Source organism: Lepisosteus oculatus, chromosome 13 (genome assembly GCF_040954835.1).
Source record: "Lepisosteus oculatus isolate fLepOcu1 chromosome 13, fLepOcu1.hap2, whole genome shotgun sequence".
Lineage (NCBI taxonomy): Eukaryota > Metazoa > Chordata > Actinopteri > Semionotiformes > Lepisosteidae > Lepisosteus > Lepisosteus oculatus.
Window position 1 is genome coordinate 8,926,918 of NC_090708.1, and position 16,676 is coordinate 8,943,593.

At 40.2% G+C, this 16,676-nt stretch overlaps 1 protein-coding gene across 2 annotated transcripts in view; it reads left to right on the top strand.

Annotated features, from left to right (window-relative positions):
- Positions 1-198: 198 nt before the first annotated feature.
- Positions 199-16,676, top strand: part of xxylt1 (xyloside xylosyltransferase 1) — a 50,709-nt gene continuing 34,231 nt past the window's right edge. Inside the window, exons 1-3 of one of the 2 annotated variants that reach the window (XM_015361216.2) lie at positions 199-262; positions 971-1,421; positions 13,617-13,764. In XM_015361216.2, the coding sequence (XP_015216702.1) occupies positions 975-1,421; positions 13,617-13,764 (595 nt within the window). In that variant the 5' untranslated portion in view covers positions 199-262; positions 971-974. Of the gene's footprint in view, positions 263-696; positions 836-970; positions 1,422-13,616; positions 13,765-16,676 lie in introns of those variants that run through there. The other variant, XM_015361217.2, reaches the window with a different exon arrangement.

The window sequence follows — 16,676 nt, forward strand, 5'->3', positions numbered from 1 at the left end:
CAACCGTCATAACGGGAAACATACTGCAAATATTTGTACACTTTTACACAGTCTAAAAAACCTTCTAGTGCGTTGTAAGTCATTAGCAAAAGAGTTAAATGCATTCTTATCCATAAAAAAAGTTTTAAAACTTGCGTCCACGGGATGCCGCAATAAAAGGGTTAATCCTGGACGCGGCCAGGCGAATTCTGGGAGGTGTAGGAAGTGATTTCTTAGGGAAAGGTAGTTTTCATGCATTTTCAACATGGCTGAAAGCATGAAGGTAATGTAGTGGGCTTTTTTCCCTCCCAAAAACTGTAGGTTATTGATAAGCGCTGTCGAAAGTACAGAATATAAACTCGCATGTTGCGCATAGAGGTGTATTACGAGTTAATACTTCAAATGAATGTAAGTTATTTGCGGTGCGTTTTTATGTCTGTGATTGATAACTGTGATGCTGAATTGCCTATCGGTCTCGGTATTCGCTCGTGGTCGCTCTGATTTTATGTCAGCCCTCCGGTTTATTTATCTGTTGTGTCATCCGTACAGTCCGGAACCTCTAAAAACAGTTACTCGAGTTATTTTCGCAGGTTTCATTTTCCCCCACGATGAATGTGATGGAGGCGAATCACCACTGTGAGCTATTTACTCCCTGCCTGGCTTTCTAGGGGGATTTTAAGGTCTGTTTCTTAAAGCCTAGTTTAAGAGGGGAAATACTTTAATATTCGCAGTGGTTTGGAGAAAACGCGTGACGATGCCAAAAGAAGGAGTCAGTCCCTTAGCAGTTCAGCCTTGCAGAGAATTAAAATACTGAGTGTCTGATCGGAGCCCTGTCCGTCTTGAGTCATCGTCGAGGGTAAGCTTTAAAACTGAGATGAGCACGGCTCTTCCCTTGAGCTAAGAAAAGCCACACACGAGTGCAGAGGAAACCACACTCCCCCCAGCTGTGGCAGTGCGGGGCTTAAACAGGATGTTTGGTCTTCTCTGGCAGGGCCATGGGCATCCTGAGGTCCAGCCCAAACACCATGGCTAGGGCCAGCGCCTTCCGATCCTACCAGCTGCTGCTGCTGCTAGCAGCGGCGCTCGCCGTCGTGGCTTTTTACTACTTCGGAGCGGAGCGTCAGAGCTTCTCCAGCACGACCAGGCGCCTCAAGGAGACCCAGGCGAGCCTCAACGCCAACAGGAACGATGCGGACTTGTCCTCGGACACCGGGGCCGGGCACCCCGACCTGTACTACCACGCGCTGATGATGTTCACTAAAGTGGACCGAAACCGGGGGCTGCAGGAGAAGTTCCGGGTCGCCCTGAGGTCCATGGCCGCGCACGGCGGCTTCGCGGACGGGGAGGTGTTGGTCCTCCACTTTGTGAGCGACGCGCCGAGCAGAGAGCTGGGTGAGAGGATGCTTCCAGAGCTGCTTCGGGATGCCACCTTCCGGTATGAGGTAGGTCGGGAGAGGCTGTTTGTCTGTTGGCTTGGTTTCACAGTTTCGTGCGGGTAAGTGTCATGTCTGCTGGGAACACCTCAGCTGAGAAGTAGGGTTTGTATCTTGCATCTGTTGCTCTCTGGTCTGCCAGTGCAGGCGAAGGGTTTCACTTGACGACCATGCATTTTCTAACCCCAAGACTGTCCCGGGAGTCAGCGGGCGCAAGGCAGGATACACCCTGGATGAGGATGCAGGTCTGTCACAGGGACACACACACACATCAGAGCCCAATTTCCCCAAAGCCAGTTAAGCTACTGGGATATCCTTGGCTTGTGGGAGGGAACCCCATGCAAACGCAGGGAGAAGATACAACCTCAATGCAGACAGCACCCCAGGAATTAACCCAGGCCCCTGGTGCTGTGAGACAGCAGTGCAAGCCACTGCACCAGCATGCCGCCTGCATCTGTACACCTACGTACTGTGTACTAGCTGAAACATGGAGATCATGGCATAGTTTGTGTCGATATTAATATTAAGATTGCTTAAAATATTAAATCAGTATTAAGATTCCCAACAGCTTAGGTGAATGGTGAGATTGGTCGAGTGAAGTGGATTAGTTTTTGTCAAATTCAATTTGATGAGATATGTTTCTTATATTTCCTGGTGAGTGCCGTATACATAATGTAATGTTAACATTTGTTTCTCAAAACATGCTTTAAAATGCAACTTGTCCCTCTGTAGATGCCTGTGTCTACAGCACGGAGCCAAAGAGGTCTTGGAGAAATCTTATCTTTCAAAGTTAGTGTTATTTCCCACAAATACTGGTGTTTGTTTAGTGTTGGTTATTCACCAGGTGGCAGCACAGACTCAATAAAATGTAATTTGACATAATATAAAGCAATCGCAGAAATGGCTTTATGGTGCGGTGTGGGAGAACTCAAGCATGACTGATTGGAAAGTTTGTCAAATGCTGTAATTTGTATTTGTTCTTTGATGATGTTTTATTTCAGAATCGTAAGAAAATGGAAATTTCATTTTTATGTTCCAGTTGATCAGTATTGGATAACAGAACCTAAAATATCAGAAATATTTTATGAATTTCTATAGGTGGATTAATGTATTTCCCTTTGGTGTCAAATGATATTGGGTTTGAATGGATTTGTAAAGTGCAAAATTGACACAACATACATACTGTATGCCAAACACTGATGTAGCCCTACACTCTTTAATATCGGGGTAAAGAGTTGGTGCTTTATTCATTTTCTTCTTAGTGTTTTTAAACATCAGTAGTATTTTCATGGCTTAATCCAGCCTCTGAGATGGCTGGTAATTTGTGCTCACAATTTGCTTTCTTGCAACTGGAAGAAAATTGGCAGCAATTTGGAAAGATCATTTGATGTGAGGTATTTACAGGTATATATACATGAGAATGTTTGAGAAACCTTTGTAACTTTTCATTTTTGTGGGTGGGCTTGTGCCTGGAAAGATGGGGGGTGGGGTGGGAATAAAAAGCTATGGGGGAAAAAAAAGAAAACGCAAAGTGATAGCTTTGTGCTGCATATGTGCTGCATATGAAAGAATGAAGGCCAGATAGCATTATGCAAAAAAAAAGATTTCTCTAAGGGTCGAAGAAGCCAGTGCTGGTCAAAAGTCAAAAGGAGTCAAGGAAGAGGTTTTATGAAAATCAGTGTGACTCCTGAGGTGAAATCACACTGACACTGTACATCACCAGTGAGGTAAAGGGATGAGGCAAGTTGTTTTGCAGACCAGCTTTTGCTAGGTGTAACATTAACATTTAATGTGAGAATGGGTCCCACGTTCTGATAATGCTGTTTTAGGGCTTAGTGGCCAGTAAGGCCTTCAAGATCTTATCTAAATCAATTAATGAAAGCAATTCTTTTATTTTTATTTTGTCTCAACCTTGAAAGCCAATCTGATGAGTTTGTCAGTGTTGTACTATATCTGTAAGGTGGAATATTTATTTTTAATTGATCTACCCATGGTTGATATTGATTTATATTTAATTGATCTTAAAAAGGGTAGGTTCTTCCTTTTCAGCCTTACTTGCTAGTGAAATATTGAAATTTAGCCTATCCTCCTTTACGCTATAGAATGTTCAAGCTACATGTGCACATTCATGACTTGATCCCCAAAAATTATGTTTAGCCCACATTTTCTTTCAATATTAATCTTAGTAAGAACAGGATTTTCTGCCTATGTCTTTAAAGACATACAGAATTTATGTTTTTCTTAATGTTCTCAAAACCTTAAAACTGATGTGCAAAATGGATTTCTTTCACAGAGGCTGCGGTTCACTCTGCTGCAACTTCAGAATTAATCTCTAGTTTGTAAGTTCATCCACAAGGGGTCACTGTTGGTCTTTGTTGTAGTATCCTTCTTAGCACTGAAAAATGCAAAACATTGTTAAAATAGGCCCTGAATTATAAAGGTTGAGTGTGTTGTTTTATAAACAGTCTTTGCAGATTTGCATCCTCAGGGCACGATGAGACCACACCCTTAGCTGTTTTTCTAAACTTTGTAGGCATGTAGAGAATGTTCTTTGTGAGAGGTGTATGGGTGGTGAAAGAAAGGAATGGTTGTGATTCCTTAAAATCTCAGCAGTCATTTAACTTTAGTCTATTAAATGATAAAGTGGTCTAAGAAAAAAATGTGCAACAACTAGTTAGACTTGTTTCTCATCTCACAGCTGCTGAATCAGAATTATGTCTTGCAAGCTTTCTGTTGACAGTTCTCATGTACAGTATGCTACTTTAACCTGAGTCTTTATGAGATTCCATAATGAGGGTGTAACACTATTTAAATGGCAAAGTCTCATTTTACTCATGTAGACAATAAACAAGCAGTGACTAATGCAGAAATATGCAGTGTGCTTCAAATTCAAGTAAGACAGTTAACCCTCTGTTTGTTCTTGGATAGTAGCTATCCAAAGGGCATTGCAGTGGCTCTGTGGCTAAGGATCTGTGCCTGCAGCTGGAAGGTTGCTGGTTTATATCCGGCTGCCGGCAGAGGAATCCTACTCCATTGGGCCCTTGAGCAAGGCCCTTAACCCCAAACTGCTCCAGAGGCGCCATATAAATGGCTGACCCTGTGCTCTGACCCCAAGCTTCTTTCCCTGTCCATGTCTCTCATGGAGAGCAAGTTGGAGTATGTGAAAAGACAAGTTTCTAATCCAGGAAATCCAGTTCGGGAGAGCTGGTATGCTAGTGTGCATGTTGGCTGTCATTACAGCTTGGCTCTTAATGTCCTAAACTTGTTCTTTATTTTCTTAACTGGACCGATTTAATAACTGCTGAAACCCAGAAAACCTGCAGACGCGATGGCCCCACAGGACCAGAATTGGAGACTCCTAAGTTACTATGATGCATGGAATGGCACTCGTTTGTTTTCTGAGAGCAATGCACCATATCTCTGCTGGTAAGAGTAGAGAGTGAGCCCATCCATCCATTTTCTCACTGCGTAATCAGATTCAGGGTCAGGGGGAAGCCGGAGCCTATCCCAGCAAGCATCACCGGCGCAAGGCAGGACACACCATGGATGGGACACCAGTCTACCACTGGGCGCGCACACACAGACACACACCAGGACCACCTTTTCCAGAAGCCAGTTAACCTGCCACTGATTGAGGTGGACTGTGCACCCACCAAAACATGCGAAACCTGTGTTCACACTGACAGCACTCCAGGTCTGGAATCGAGCCCAAAGTCCCAGTGCTGTGAGGCAGCAGTGGGAACCGCTGTGCCACCTGAAACTCTGAGTTAAAACGAAATCAAATGATTCTGTCGACTATCACGTTTGATTCAATGGCAAAGAAAGACTTTTAAGTTGAAGGACCTCTCAGGGTTTTCAGTCAGACCCAAGCTCAGGTTCCCTAGGCCTTGGTTTGACTTATCCAGATTAATCCAGAGTCTGTGCTGAGCCAGATTACTTGAGAATCCAACCCCTTCCCCCACCTTGCTGTTGACAGATGCCCAGGAGCACAATGAGTCCTGACGGTTGATCTGCCTCCGTAATCCACTTTTCATGAGCTCAGCCATGTGACGGAGAAAAACAGATATTGTCAGGGTGTTTAAGAAATATCACGGTTACAGCCTTTTTTTTCCTGTCTGGAGAAGGATCAGTATGAAGGTGGTGATGGTAGAACAATAAAAGCAAAGACAAGAACAAGAAATAAAAAAGTGCAGTTGAAGACGGATGCAACTGAGGCATTAAAGGAGCTGCAGGTGCTGTAATCATTGAATAGTGAGGGTTTCTCCATTCTTACTGGAAGGATTAAGAGATCCTTCCATCCATTTTCAATGACCGCTGAATCCAGTACAAGGTTGTGGCGAGTCAGAGACCAGCCAGACAGATAGTGGACGCAGTGGATCCTCTAGACAGTCAGGAGTTTGTGGTTTCTAGCTGACCCCTTTTGGTGAAACGTCATTTAGGCTGCCTTTTGTTTGTATTTACACAGCACAAATGCTGTTGTTTTGTGTCTCCCTGAGGATCTGGAACAAATTAATCTTGTATTTCACCCCTTATGCAGTCAGACCACCTTGGCGTCTGATCACAGATGATATTTGACACCAGCAGGATCTAACCTGGTTGCTGCCTGTTTGGGGGGAGGGGGGGCTGGGGAAATGGGTGGCTGTAGAATTGGGAGTGTGTGTGTGTGTCGGGGGGGTTGCATTATCTCAGACTGCTAGCACTGCTCCAGCAGGTTAGATGGTGTTTAACACATTTATCTCTTAGTGCTGCACACAGCGGGACTAAAAAAAGAAAGTCCTATAAAATATACGAAATGTTTTGGTTCACGTTAGTCAAGTCATCAGAAATAGTGTTGCCAGGTAAAGAAGAGAGATGTCCCCATTGACAGGGGATGAGCAGAAACAGCAGTGGCGTTTAACTGACTGGGTTCTAGGGAACAGCTAGAGATGTTAATGACTGGGGATCACCCTAGCTGCACTGATTGAGCTGGACATGGGTAGGCCGTTCGGCTTGAGCAGTTTAGAGGCAACAAACAAAAATAGGTATTGGAAGAAGGGAGACTTGCAGAGCTTTCGCTGGATTCAGATCAAATGGATGGATTATATGAATTTTGTCACACCAGTGCTGCGCTGCTGTTTATAAAGGAAGAAGGAGGCAGTTTTATTCTCCCCGTTACCTGGAATTTTCCTCTGTTCCCCATGATGGAGGATTATGTTTCAGACTAACACCACCAGATTTATACTGGCAGCCAATCCTTTTAAGGGCCTGTGCATTCCAAATCTTTTTTTGAGCCGTCTTTAACCACTGCAGAATTTATTTATAGACATAATTCAGGGATGAAGTTTTCATGTTTGAAACACAAACTAGATAATTACAAGTAATTCTGGTCTTGCAGTTTCTGCGTTTAAGACAGAATTGATCAGCTTGATTTTTAAAAGGATACTCCACTCTTGTCTCATTAATAATTACCAGACCAGAAAGCCTTACTCAGAAGCAGGCTACAGGAATTCTGTCTTTGATCTGGTAATGAAATGCAATTTTGGAGACGTTTTGCTGAAAAAAGTGGGATTTTGTTTTTATTTTCTTCAAAGCTAAGCTCAGAATGAAAAAGACTTAAAGGTGGTGAAGCAGTATTGATATTCACAGGTGATTCCCACATTAAAATAAACTCATTTCAAACATGAGATGCTCATCTGTGTGCTTCCAAGTTGTGATCTTTAAGAAAGGAAGAAATCACACAACTTTATTCCTTTTAACATAGTCTTTGCTGGGGTTTTAGGGTTAGACTGAAAAACTTCAGCATCAGAGACATCCAAGGAATTCCTGAGTTCTAAAGAGCTTGAATTCTGGTTCCAGTAGTCATATGCACTGAAATAATAGACTTACCTTCCCCTCTTACAGTCTTGATTGAATGTTTTAAAATATGTAGTAACTGTTCTAGTCTGTAAAATATGATAATATGGTTCATCCTGGTCCTGATCTGTGAACATTAATGGGCAGAATCTCATTTAAACTGACCACTGTTTCAATTTCCAGCAATTATGTCCTTCTTTTGTACTTGTTCTTGTGGCTGCTCTCCTACGTTCTGTTTAATACCTCACTGTCACCCTGATAATGTAGTTACATAAAGTGCTTGAGTTTAGAGCATGAGTCACCATGATAGTCTGGGTCTTCTTTGAAGATGCTCTGATAAAACAACACTATTTAGAAAGAACAATATAGTGGCCATGTTTTTTATACTCATTTTTGTTCTTTTTTTGAGCTTAGATTAAATGACTATTGTAGGTTTTCTGCTGTCTTCTTTCTTTTGACACTCATACATTCCCAGACCCAGAGGTATTTAGTGTAAACTTGTTCAGTAATTGCAGGAAACCAAACTGACCTATTTACTGTTAGATTCCAGTTTTCTGGTAATGGGTTTATCTGAAAAGTAAGATGTTTAGTCTCTAAAAAAGCAAAAACTGTGAAAACGTAGCTGTTACCAAGCAAAACCTGCACATGCATCCAGGTGTGCATATGATTCGTGGACCCTAGGATGATCTAATTATTTTTGTCACAACTTATCACTCGCAGAATATGGCTAGCTAGGTCTGCAGCCTAGCTGTGCAGACCCAAGAGGTGCCAGGCTGGGCAGTCAGGGACCACACAAGTACTGAGTCACCATTTCAGGCACTTTCATGACACCAACAGCATGAATGGATATTTTACAGGAATTTCCTGCTGGAGCACTACTGAAGTAAGCTGGCTATGAGCTGGGTCACAAAGTACATTGAAGTAGTTGAGGACCTGTGCCAACATTCTCCTCTGTCTCTGGCACAATTACCAGTCTTGCTAAAGAATTCAAACCAGCCACAAAATGCAATCAGTGTGCACAGAAGAAAAAACAACTTTGGCTCAGCTATTTAATCTCTAAGCAGATATTTTTCCAGACAGGTAAAACATGTCTGCGTGACTGGCTTGCAGTCATCTAGAATGATTTGACTTATTTAGAACATGGATTTTCTAGCACTTTCATTGCATACAATGGAGTTTTTCCAGTCTGGCAAAGAAATGATTGTCCATTACAAGCAAGTTTTTCTTTTTGTTTTTCAATTATTATCGCAGCCCTTAAGATTTAACCACACAATATTGATTATAGCAATCTGAGAATGAAGTAAAGGTTTTCTTCCATATATGCATTTTCTTGGTATTTATTAAAGTCAGCGGTGTAGTGAAGTTGGCTGCCGTTAAGATTTAAAGGTACTCAAAAAATACAATAAGATTGTTTGTCATACCTCTGCACTAGTATTCATCCAGATTAAATAAAAAAAAAAGGATAAAACAAATACTGGCTTAATAAGAATGATTGTATTTATTCAGTAACAGGACTGAACCACTCCCCCGTCATCACAATTATCCAAGTTATTCCATCCTTTATCAGAAAACTACTCATTCCTGGTGATGTTCAAGGCAGCCTAGAATCTGCCTGGAAGCAAATAAATCATAGCAGGGCTACACCCCGTTGTTTTGTTGAGAAATACTACTTGTAACTGAGTGCAGGTCATGTTGAAACAGTTCCCTGGTGAAATGTCTGCCGCACAACCTGTGCTTATTTGCTCATGCCTCGCATGACATTAGTTACAGTGACTAGTGAGCGGGAAGGGTTGCTTCACGTTGCAATTCTCGCAAACTCTTGCTCTCACCCGTGGCCAGACCAGCAATTTGCGACCACATGCTGGCCATACAGTACTTTTGCTTGCACAAAGTGAATTAATTTATTTTGTTGCCAAGATGAAATCATTGGTCTGAGGAATTGGGACGGCAGCTTTAACTTAGCCGGCATGTTCCTGGAAAATGAGAGGAAATCGGGGTCCTCCAAACAAGACCGTATGGAGACCTCCACACAATAGGCACCCTAGTCCTGGAACGGTGAGGCAGCGGTGCTAAACTAGACCACGACACCTTAGTGTCTTGGTCTCCTGGGTCTAATGCTTCTTTACTGCTGTGTGTATTTTTGGCAATGCGTTTCACTTCAGCCACTTGACTGCTAAATATGCACCTTTGGCTGTTTAATGTGCAGGGCACCCCGCCCTCCCAGAGACTTTAATTATCTCATTTCCAGCCATCTCCTCTAAACTTTGTAACTGTATCAGATTTCAGATTTGCACATCGTCAATTACTCAGTGATCCTGCTCTCAGAATTCAAATAATTTAATCCAGTGCCATGATTATTAATTCAATAGTCTATTGCTAAACTATGTGATTATCTCTTGCTTCGATGTGAACGGCAGAAGCTTAACGCATACATGGAACGCCAGGTCGCTCCTGACCAAAATCTTTTATAGCAAACAGATTTCTTGAATGTCTTTTAAATTGACAGAAGCCTTATGCTGTGCTTTAATAAAGGATGATTTTATAGAATGGGCATTATCCTGACTTTCTTTGTATTTATTTTTGAATGGGTTCAGTGTGATTCAGCAGTTGTAGCCATTTTACTTTCTGTCTGAAGCATACAGTATGTATTGTTTTAGTCATTTCTAAAATGATTTTTGTGACTAACAGACTGTGTGCCTGTTTCATGGAAAAGTAATGATTAACACTTCCTTACTGCTTTTATTGTTTTTAAGTTGTCTTGCCTAAAGTATGTGTACATATTTAGAATGCAAGGTACAACTTCACAGCCTTAGAGCTATTGATCAACTCAAGGTCTTTTAAATTCTGGTTTTAATGCTGAGTAATGCTTCCAGGACTGTTAACCTAAACCCCCTCCTACTTCTTACTGAATAAAAGTATATAATAAAAAATACAATTTTAGAATTCAAGTACATTAATACAAAAAAAAAATGATACAGGTCTCCATCCTAACCTTAACTCATTGATTGCCATTTTGCATGCTAACCCTGAACCTAGGATCGGCTCCGGTGTTTAATCTCACCAGAATTGCAGATGAAATGTAGGTATTGATGCAGTCGGCTACAAAGAGCTACTGTCCATAGATGTCCCTTTAGCTGTTGCTTCCTTGCCATATTCAGTACTTGCAACATCAAATTTTAGGAGGTTCTAGAATGGAAAGACGGCATTAAATGTAGACCTTGTTCTATTAATAGCGTTCTGACTCCCTGCAATGTAAAATCAATGCCCCCACTGTTTCACAGCACATATGTGGTCTGCCATGACTTTATCGCCTGACCTTTGTGAACATTTTCATCCTACCACAAGGCTTGATTAAATCAGGGTGTACTGTATATTTCATGAGGGTGAGCAGCTTTTGCTTCATGCCAGCTCCTCTCCCGTAGTTCTCAACATATGTGCCCTCATTATCAAAGGCCAGTGAGGGTGAGGATCAAGTCTGAAGCCAAACTTCAAACGGCAAGCTCTGTGTTAATTACAGAAAGGTATGGAGGTGTGGTGCTGTTAAGGTGCTTCTTGTGGAACGTTTGGAATGTGTTCTCTGATAAGTGAACCAAGAATTGTGAATCGAAACTGGAAGTTTCCTTTTACAATTTCATTGACAGACAAAATGAAATAAAAACACATCTTCTTTTTTAAATGCATCTGTGAAAATGACTCATTTAAGGTATATTTTAAATAAAAACACATTTAATCTTTTTCTGAGGTAGGCTTTATTTGTTCTAAATATATAGTTCACACTCTGTTCCCTCGTTCATGAATTGTTTCAGCATTTCACATGCTTTGTAAAAGCAAACACTGAGGCGTTTGTACTCTGATTCAGCAGTACATGAAAAATAAAAATAGCATTTTTAGATGGACTGTGCAATATGCAAATTTAGTAGTACAAAAGTGATGCTCCTGAGATTTTATAGATGTGCTTTACTTGCGATTGTCTTTTTTATAGGTGTTCGATTCTTTTATTCTTCAAATTAAATATATAGTAGTACATGCTCTATTGAAGTAAAAACTCTTCCATTCTCTAAAAGGACCAGTCTATAAAAGGTGCTCTTTGTACCTTAATATTGAACAGTTTTATTTAATGGACAATGGGCTTTAAAGAGAATTGGCGTGGATTCGTAATATATAGACTGATGACTATAGCACGTTCCTGGTTGGAAACTGATTGGGTTTCATACCAATAATGCAGTGCTCTTCCTCCACGCCGTATCTCAGCATTCTGAGTCATGTACTGTATGACATGGTTTTCACTCAATTTTTCCTTTCTTGTCTTTTTTATTTCAGGCCAAGGGTTCCTTTCAAGCGTTCCTTTCTTTGCTTCTGCCGTTTATTATTTTACATGACCTATTTTCTGCCTGTTGGCAATATGCAATGTGTTCATTTAAAAAATAATAAATGGTTTAGCAGCTCCCTCTTGAAATCCTCAGTATTCCTCAGAATGGGTTTTGTTAATACAATTAAATTGGCAGAGTTTTAGAAAGATAATAAAGAGAATGGAACTACAGAAATACCAATTATGGGTTATGTCAAAACTGTGATGGATAGTTGGAAAAATAAAGAAGATTTCTCATGTTGTACTTTAATTCTTGCAAAACCTCCTTTATATAGAGTAACGTTTCTTTGTACACCCACATTGTAATCATCTGTGGTTCTACACTGAACTCCTACAGGTCCATATATGACTGTATACATGCTCCTCTTCTGCATTCATGGTTGACTAGACCACTCAAAAAGAAAGAGACATTTTGGTTTTATTAATCTGGAAAATGGTCTTGGGTCAACATGAATAGAACATGGAGTCTGTTTTCATGTTAGGTTGAAACCTGCTAACAAACTCCTCCTGTACAGTACGGTTGGAAGACTTTGTAATCATTAGCATTCCAAAGCAGTAGTAGTACGTGTGTGATGTAAAACAACTCCTGCAGGCATTGTCTAAACTTGAAAGGGAACGTTGGGGAAATTAGAATTCACTCATTTCAGTGCAGATTGACAGATTCCTGTCTATACTGCTGCTTCTGCTTAATGAACATTTGACTCTTTTCTGGCTCAGATGGCAATGTGTGTTATATGGTAGGGAAAAATATGTTAGAACATATTTATGTAAAAATGATTAAATCTGAGTGTGAGGTTACGGTATTTACTGCAATCCTCTTCTATTAATCTCCTTTCCCAGTGAATCCCCATTATCGGATTGTGGCATGGATTTCTGTCGAATTACTGGAGTTCAGTTATGAATCAGACTCACCATTTCTGTTTTTTTAATGCCTTGCTGTAAAATACCAGTGTTTCAGTGTTTAATATGTTTATAAACAACCATTGCAACTTGATAACCTTGATTTTCATTGCAGTCTTTTTTTGTAATTAATGCTGTTAAATTTCATTACAATGTCCAAAGGTCGCTTTTGCATCCTTGAAAATTCTCCAGCTGGCTCATTTCTGGCACGCAAAAACAAAGCTATCCCCCATTGTGTTACTCTTGGAATAATAGAGCTGTTTTTTGCTTTTCTTTTTAGGCCACTGCTGCTCATGTTAAAAACAAATTGAAACATCAGCCTCCTTAGTTTTGTGCAGCCTCCTTTTGTGCTTCAAGAAGCTGTGTTCACATGAGTTTGTGGCAGTAATCAGAGGCACTTAACATGGCTTGGGGAATACTTTCTCTGGAACAGTGGGCTGCCGTTTCATTAGACTGCTGTCGTAGGCAAAGCATTGTTTGAAACCAGAGCAGAATTCCAAGAAATCTGGTGATCAAGTGTGAATAGGAGATAAATGTGATGCCATAGCCCAGGTAGAATACTGTTCTATTTTCAGTCTATAACGGATCTTACCTATCCCGTAGTGGTTAGTAGACTGTAGCGACACTATTTGAGAATTTGATTATATTGGTACTGGAATGTTACCTGTGTTTGTGCCATTTAATTGAGTTTCATTCTGTCACCTGGGAGGATTCTCACGGTGCATGTATGTGTTATTATTCAGTTCATTGGGAATACTGTGAACTGAAGCAAGAACAACATCTTAGGACAACTGCACCAAGGCCTGCTTTTTAATCGAGCAATTTTAATCAAGTCCTGAAATGTTCTGCTTGCTTTTTTTACACAATTGGGTGGGGCACTTAGTCGACAAGCCTGGAATTCTGCAGATGTTGTCATTTTTGTGTTAGGTCTTGGTCAGGATATAAAAGTTCACCACAGGAGAGTGCTTTATCAGGTAAGACATATTGAAATGAAAGCCAGCCGCCAGGAGCCTGAACAGTTCCCCTGAGCTGAGCTGGTTCCCTCGGAAACTTGTCTGTGTGTGTGTTGAGTCCTAAGGCCCGTGTCCCTGCGCTTTCCCCAGGTCGTATTCCACGACGTGAGCACCCTGACCGAGAAGCTCTTCCCCATCGTCGAGGCCATGCAGAAGCACTTCAGCGCCGGCTCGGGGGCCTACTACAGCGACTCCATCTTCTTCCTGTCCGTCGCCATGCACCGCATCATGCCTGCAGGTCAGCACAGCCGGCGCCACCCCTCGGGACGGGCTCGCACTGGCCAGCGGCCGCTGTGAGTGTGTGGCTATAAGTCACGCCTCAGTAGAGCTTTCCTCAGGAAAATGCCCTTAATGTTGCTGCTGTTCTTGAAAAGTTTATTTTCTGATTACTCTTTTTTAAAGAGCTCTTTTGAGGAGTTTGAATTAGCTGTGTGGAAGGAGCTAGACTTAGACTGCGTGACTCTGTTAAATTATGTACTCTCCCTAACCCAAGTGTAACTAGCAGAGTCTCTTGGAATCGCGTCATGGTAGTGCAAAACCACAATTGCTAAATTACATTTTTTTTTAAATAGATGCTCGTGTATTATACGTATAATTATAGCGTCCATGTTAATTAGCTCGTGATCCAATCACATTACAGGAGACAACAGGCTTTATGACTTCTCAGTGTTTTTTTGTGTACATAATCAGAGTTAGCAGCTGGAACAGGTGTTTTCACTCTTATCTTGAATAAACACTCTTTTGGTAAGGGAGTTAAGAGCAACATTTGCAATGAATAATGGATGTAAGTGTTAAATATGCTACAGTATAAGAATAACTGTTTATACTTCTGTATCCTAGCTGAATTATTTTTTAAACCACAGAAAGAGTTCTGACGTAATGATGCCTAATTCTGCTGCTCAGTATTGTAGTCTACTGGACAAGTAATTCAATAACATGTCAATGAAGGAGCCCCTAAAGCTGCACAAGCAGTATGACAGACAGTTCTCATTCAATTCTGTTCTGTCAGACACATGGCAAAGTGACCAGGAGACATGAGACTGTTGTACCATATAGCCTGTTCCACACCCTCCCACTGACCGCACAGAGTTATTTAACTGAAACCTTTCTGCACTCATCTGTGTTTTCACATGAAAGTCAAGCACTGTCACCAAAAGAAGAGGCCTGTACAAGAGAAATGTACAAGAAAATTCTGACACCTTTAGAGAATGTTATGACACTAATAATTATCTTTTGGTTTGTGTTATTTGTTTTACAAATTTGAGGCCATAGAACAAAAATAATTTCCTATCAGTATCCAAACTTCACAATACAGTTTTGTTAAAACAATACAAGGCAACATTCAGCCTATTATTTCTCCTTCTGCAATAGTTATTCCATTTGGTACATTAAATCAGTTTGGACAGATGTTCTCAATAGTCCAGAAGTAAGTCATGTATCTCATTTCCCTGCAACAGCTACAGCAGAGTTCTTTACAGATGAGTACTCTGCTTTTATCCAAAACGTAGATTACAACCCTTAACTTCCAACTTCTTAGGTGTACTGATGTTGATTTAACTTGATTCCCAGAAACAAAACAGGAAAAAAAGACTAAAATATTTTTTCCTCAATTGTTTCTTATTTGTGGCTTCTTGTTTATTTGAGTGGAACTCTTGTTTTCAATTTATCAAACAGGTTTGTAAAAGTTTCACAAGCAAGTGAACACAGACCACAAATTTATATTTTTAACTTGCTTTTGCTCAGACATTTAACTGTTAATGTGCCATGTTGTGCTTGTCAACTTGATTCCGATTTATTATGATAAGATGCCAAGAAGTTATAGCTGTTTGTTTAACCTGCGGGACCTCTCTGTGAATAGTGTGGTATAGGTTCGATTTCTGTTGTCTAAACATGTTCAACCTTTGTTCTTGCTTTAATCATCATAAAATACTAGTCACCTAAATCCATGACTGGAATACATTCAAAAATCAAAGGTTTTGGTTAACTTTTGCGCGTTCCACAAATAGTATGGGTTTGTATTTGGACTGATATTATTTTATCTGCTTGACATACATTGTGCTTTTGCTTTTTGGATGTGTTAGTGTGTAATTCTTGGTGCTCTGTGTATTATTGTTCATTGTTGTCATCTTGTTTTGGTGCAGTATGGTGCAGTATTTTAAGAATTGACAAAAATATTAACTTCTAACTTCTAGGGAACATAAGACATATAAAAGTTGGTTTATCAGTCACCAGGCCTGTGAAATGTTTTCCTGTACTTTTTTTCCCCAAAACAAATTAACCCAAAGGGAGGTAAATCTTCCTAGAAATCAGAATGATAATTTGGAGATGAGTCATTGTTTAAATTTCTACCTGATGGACTCTAAAGAGACAGACACATGCACAGTTGAGATTTCTATTGGGGACGTTTCTACCAAATAATGGTAGTTGTAGAAGTTCAAGTTTACCAGGTTTACCTTCAATCCCATTCTTCTAGGTATAGAAAGCTCATACTTTTTGCCCAAGCAGAAGGATTTTTTAAAGAAAAATATTTTTTAAATTGAAATATGGGTAATTTGAGAAAAATAAAAAGAAGAAAAAGTATGCCATTTAAACTATGCGATTGGATTCACTGGATTAATGAATGTATGTATTTCTGGAGTTCTTCAATTCTGTGTCCTATATTACGCATAGTGGTCATACTGTTTCAAACTCTTTTATCATCTTTTTAGTTTACTTCTGTGCTCTGTAAAATACAATTGTATTCCAACTTCTAGCTCCTCTTAATTTCCTGATAGTTGAGAATTCTTAACTGTGTGTTAAACTGGTAAATGAAATTCATGACGGATCCGTTAAGGTAGCAGTTGGTGTTGTGCATCAGGAGTGTATTGTAGCCATATTAAGCTAAACAAATTGCCCCAATTCACATGCCTATAAGAAACACTAATGACGTTATTCTAATTACATTAAATTACACACAGATTATATGCCCTAATTCACGTATTTCTAATTTGGAGTCTACATTACCCTCCCAATTCCTTGAGCTGAAACTAGATTGTAGTTGTCTATTCTTTCAAGTTATATTTACAGTCTGTGGTTTGTGATTTTTAACATTTATAAAAACTCTTTGCTTCCAGGGTATTATGTATTCAGAGATTTTTCTTTAATAAAAAG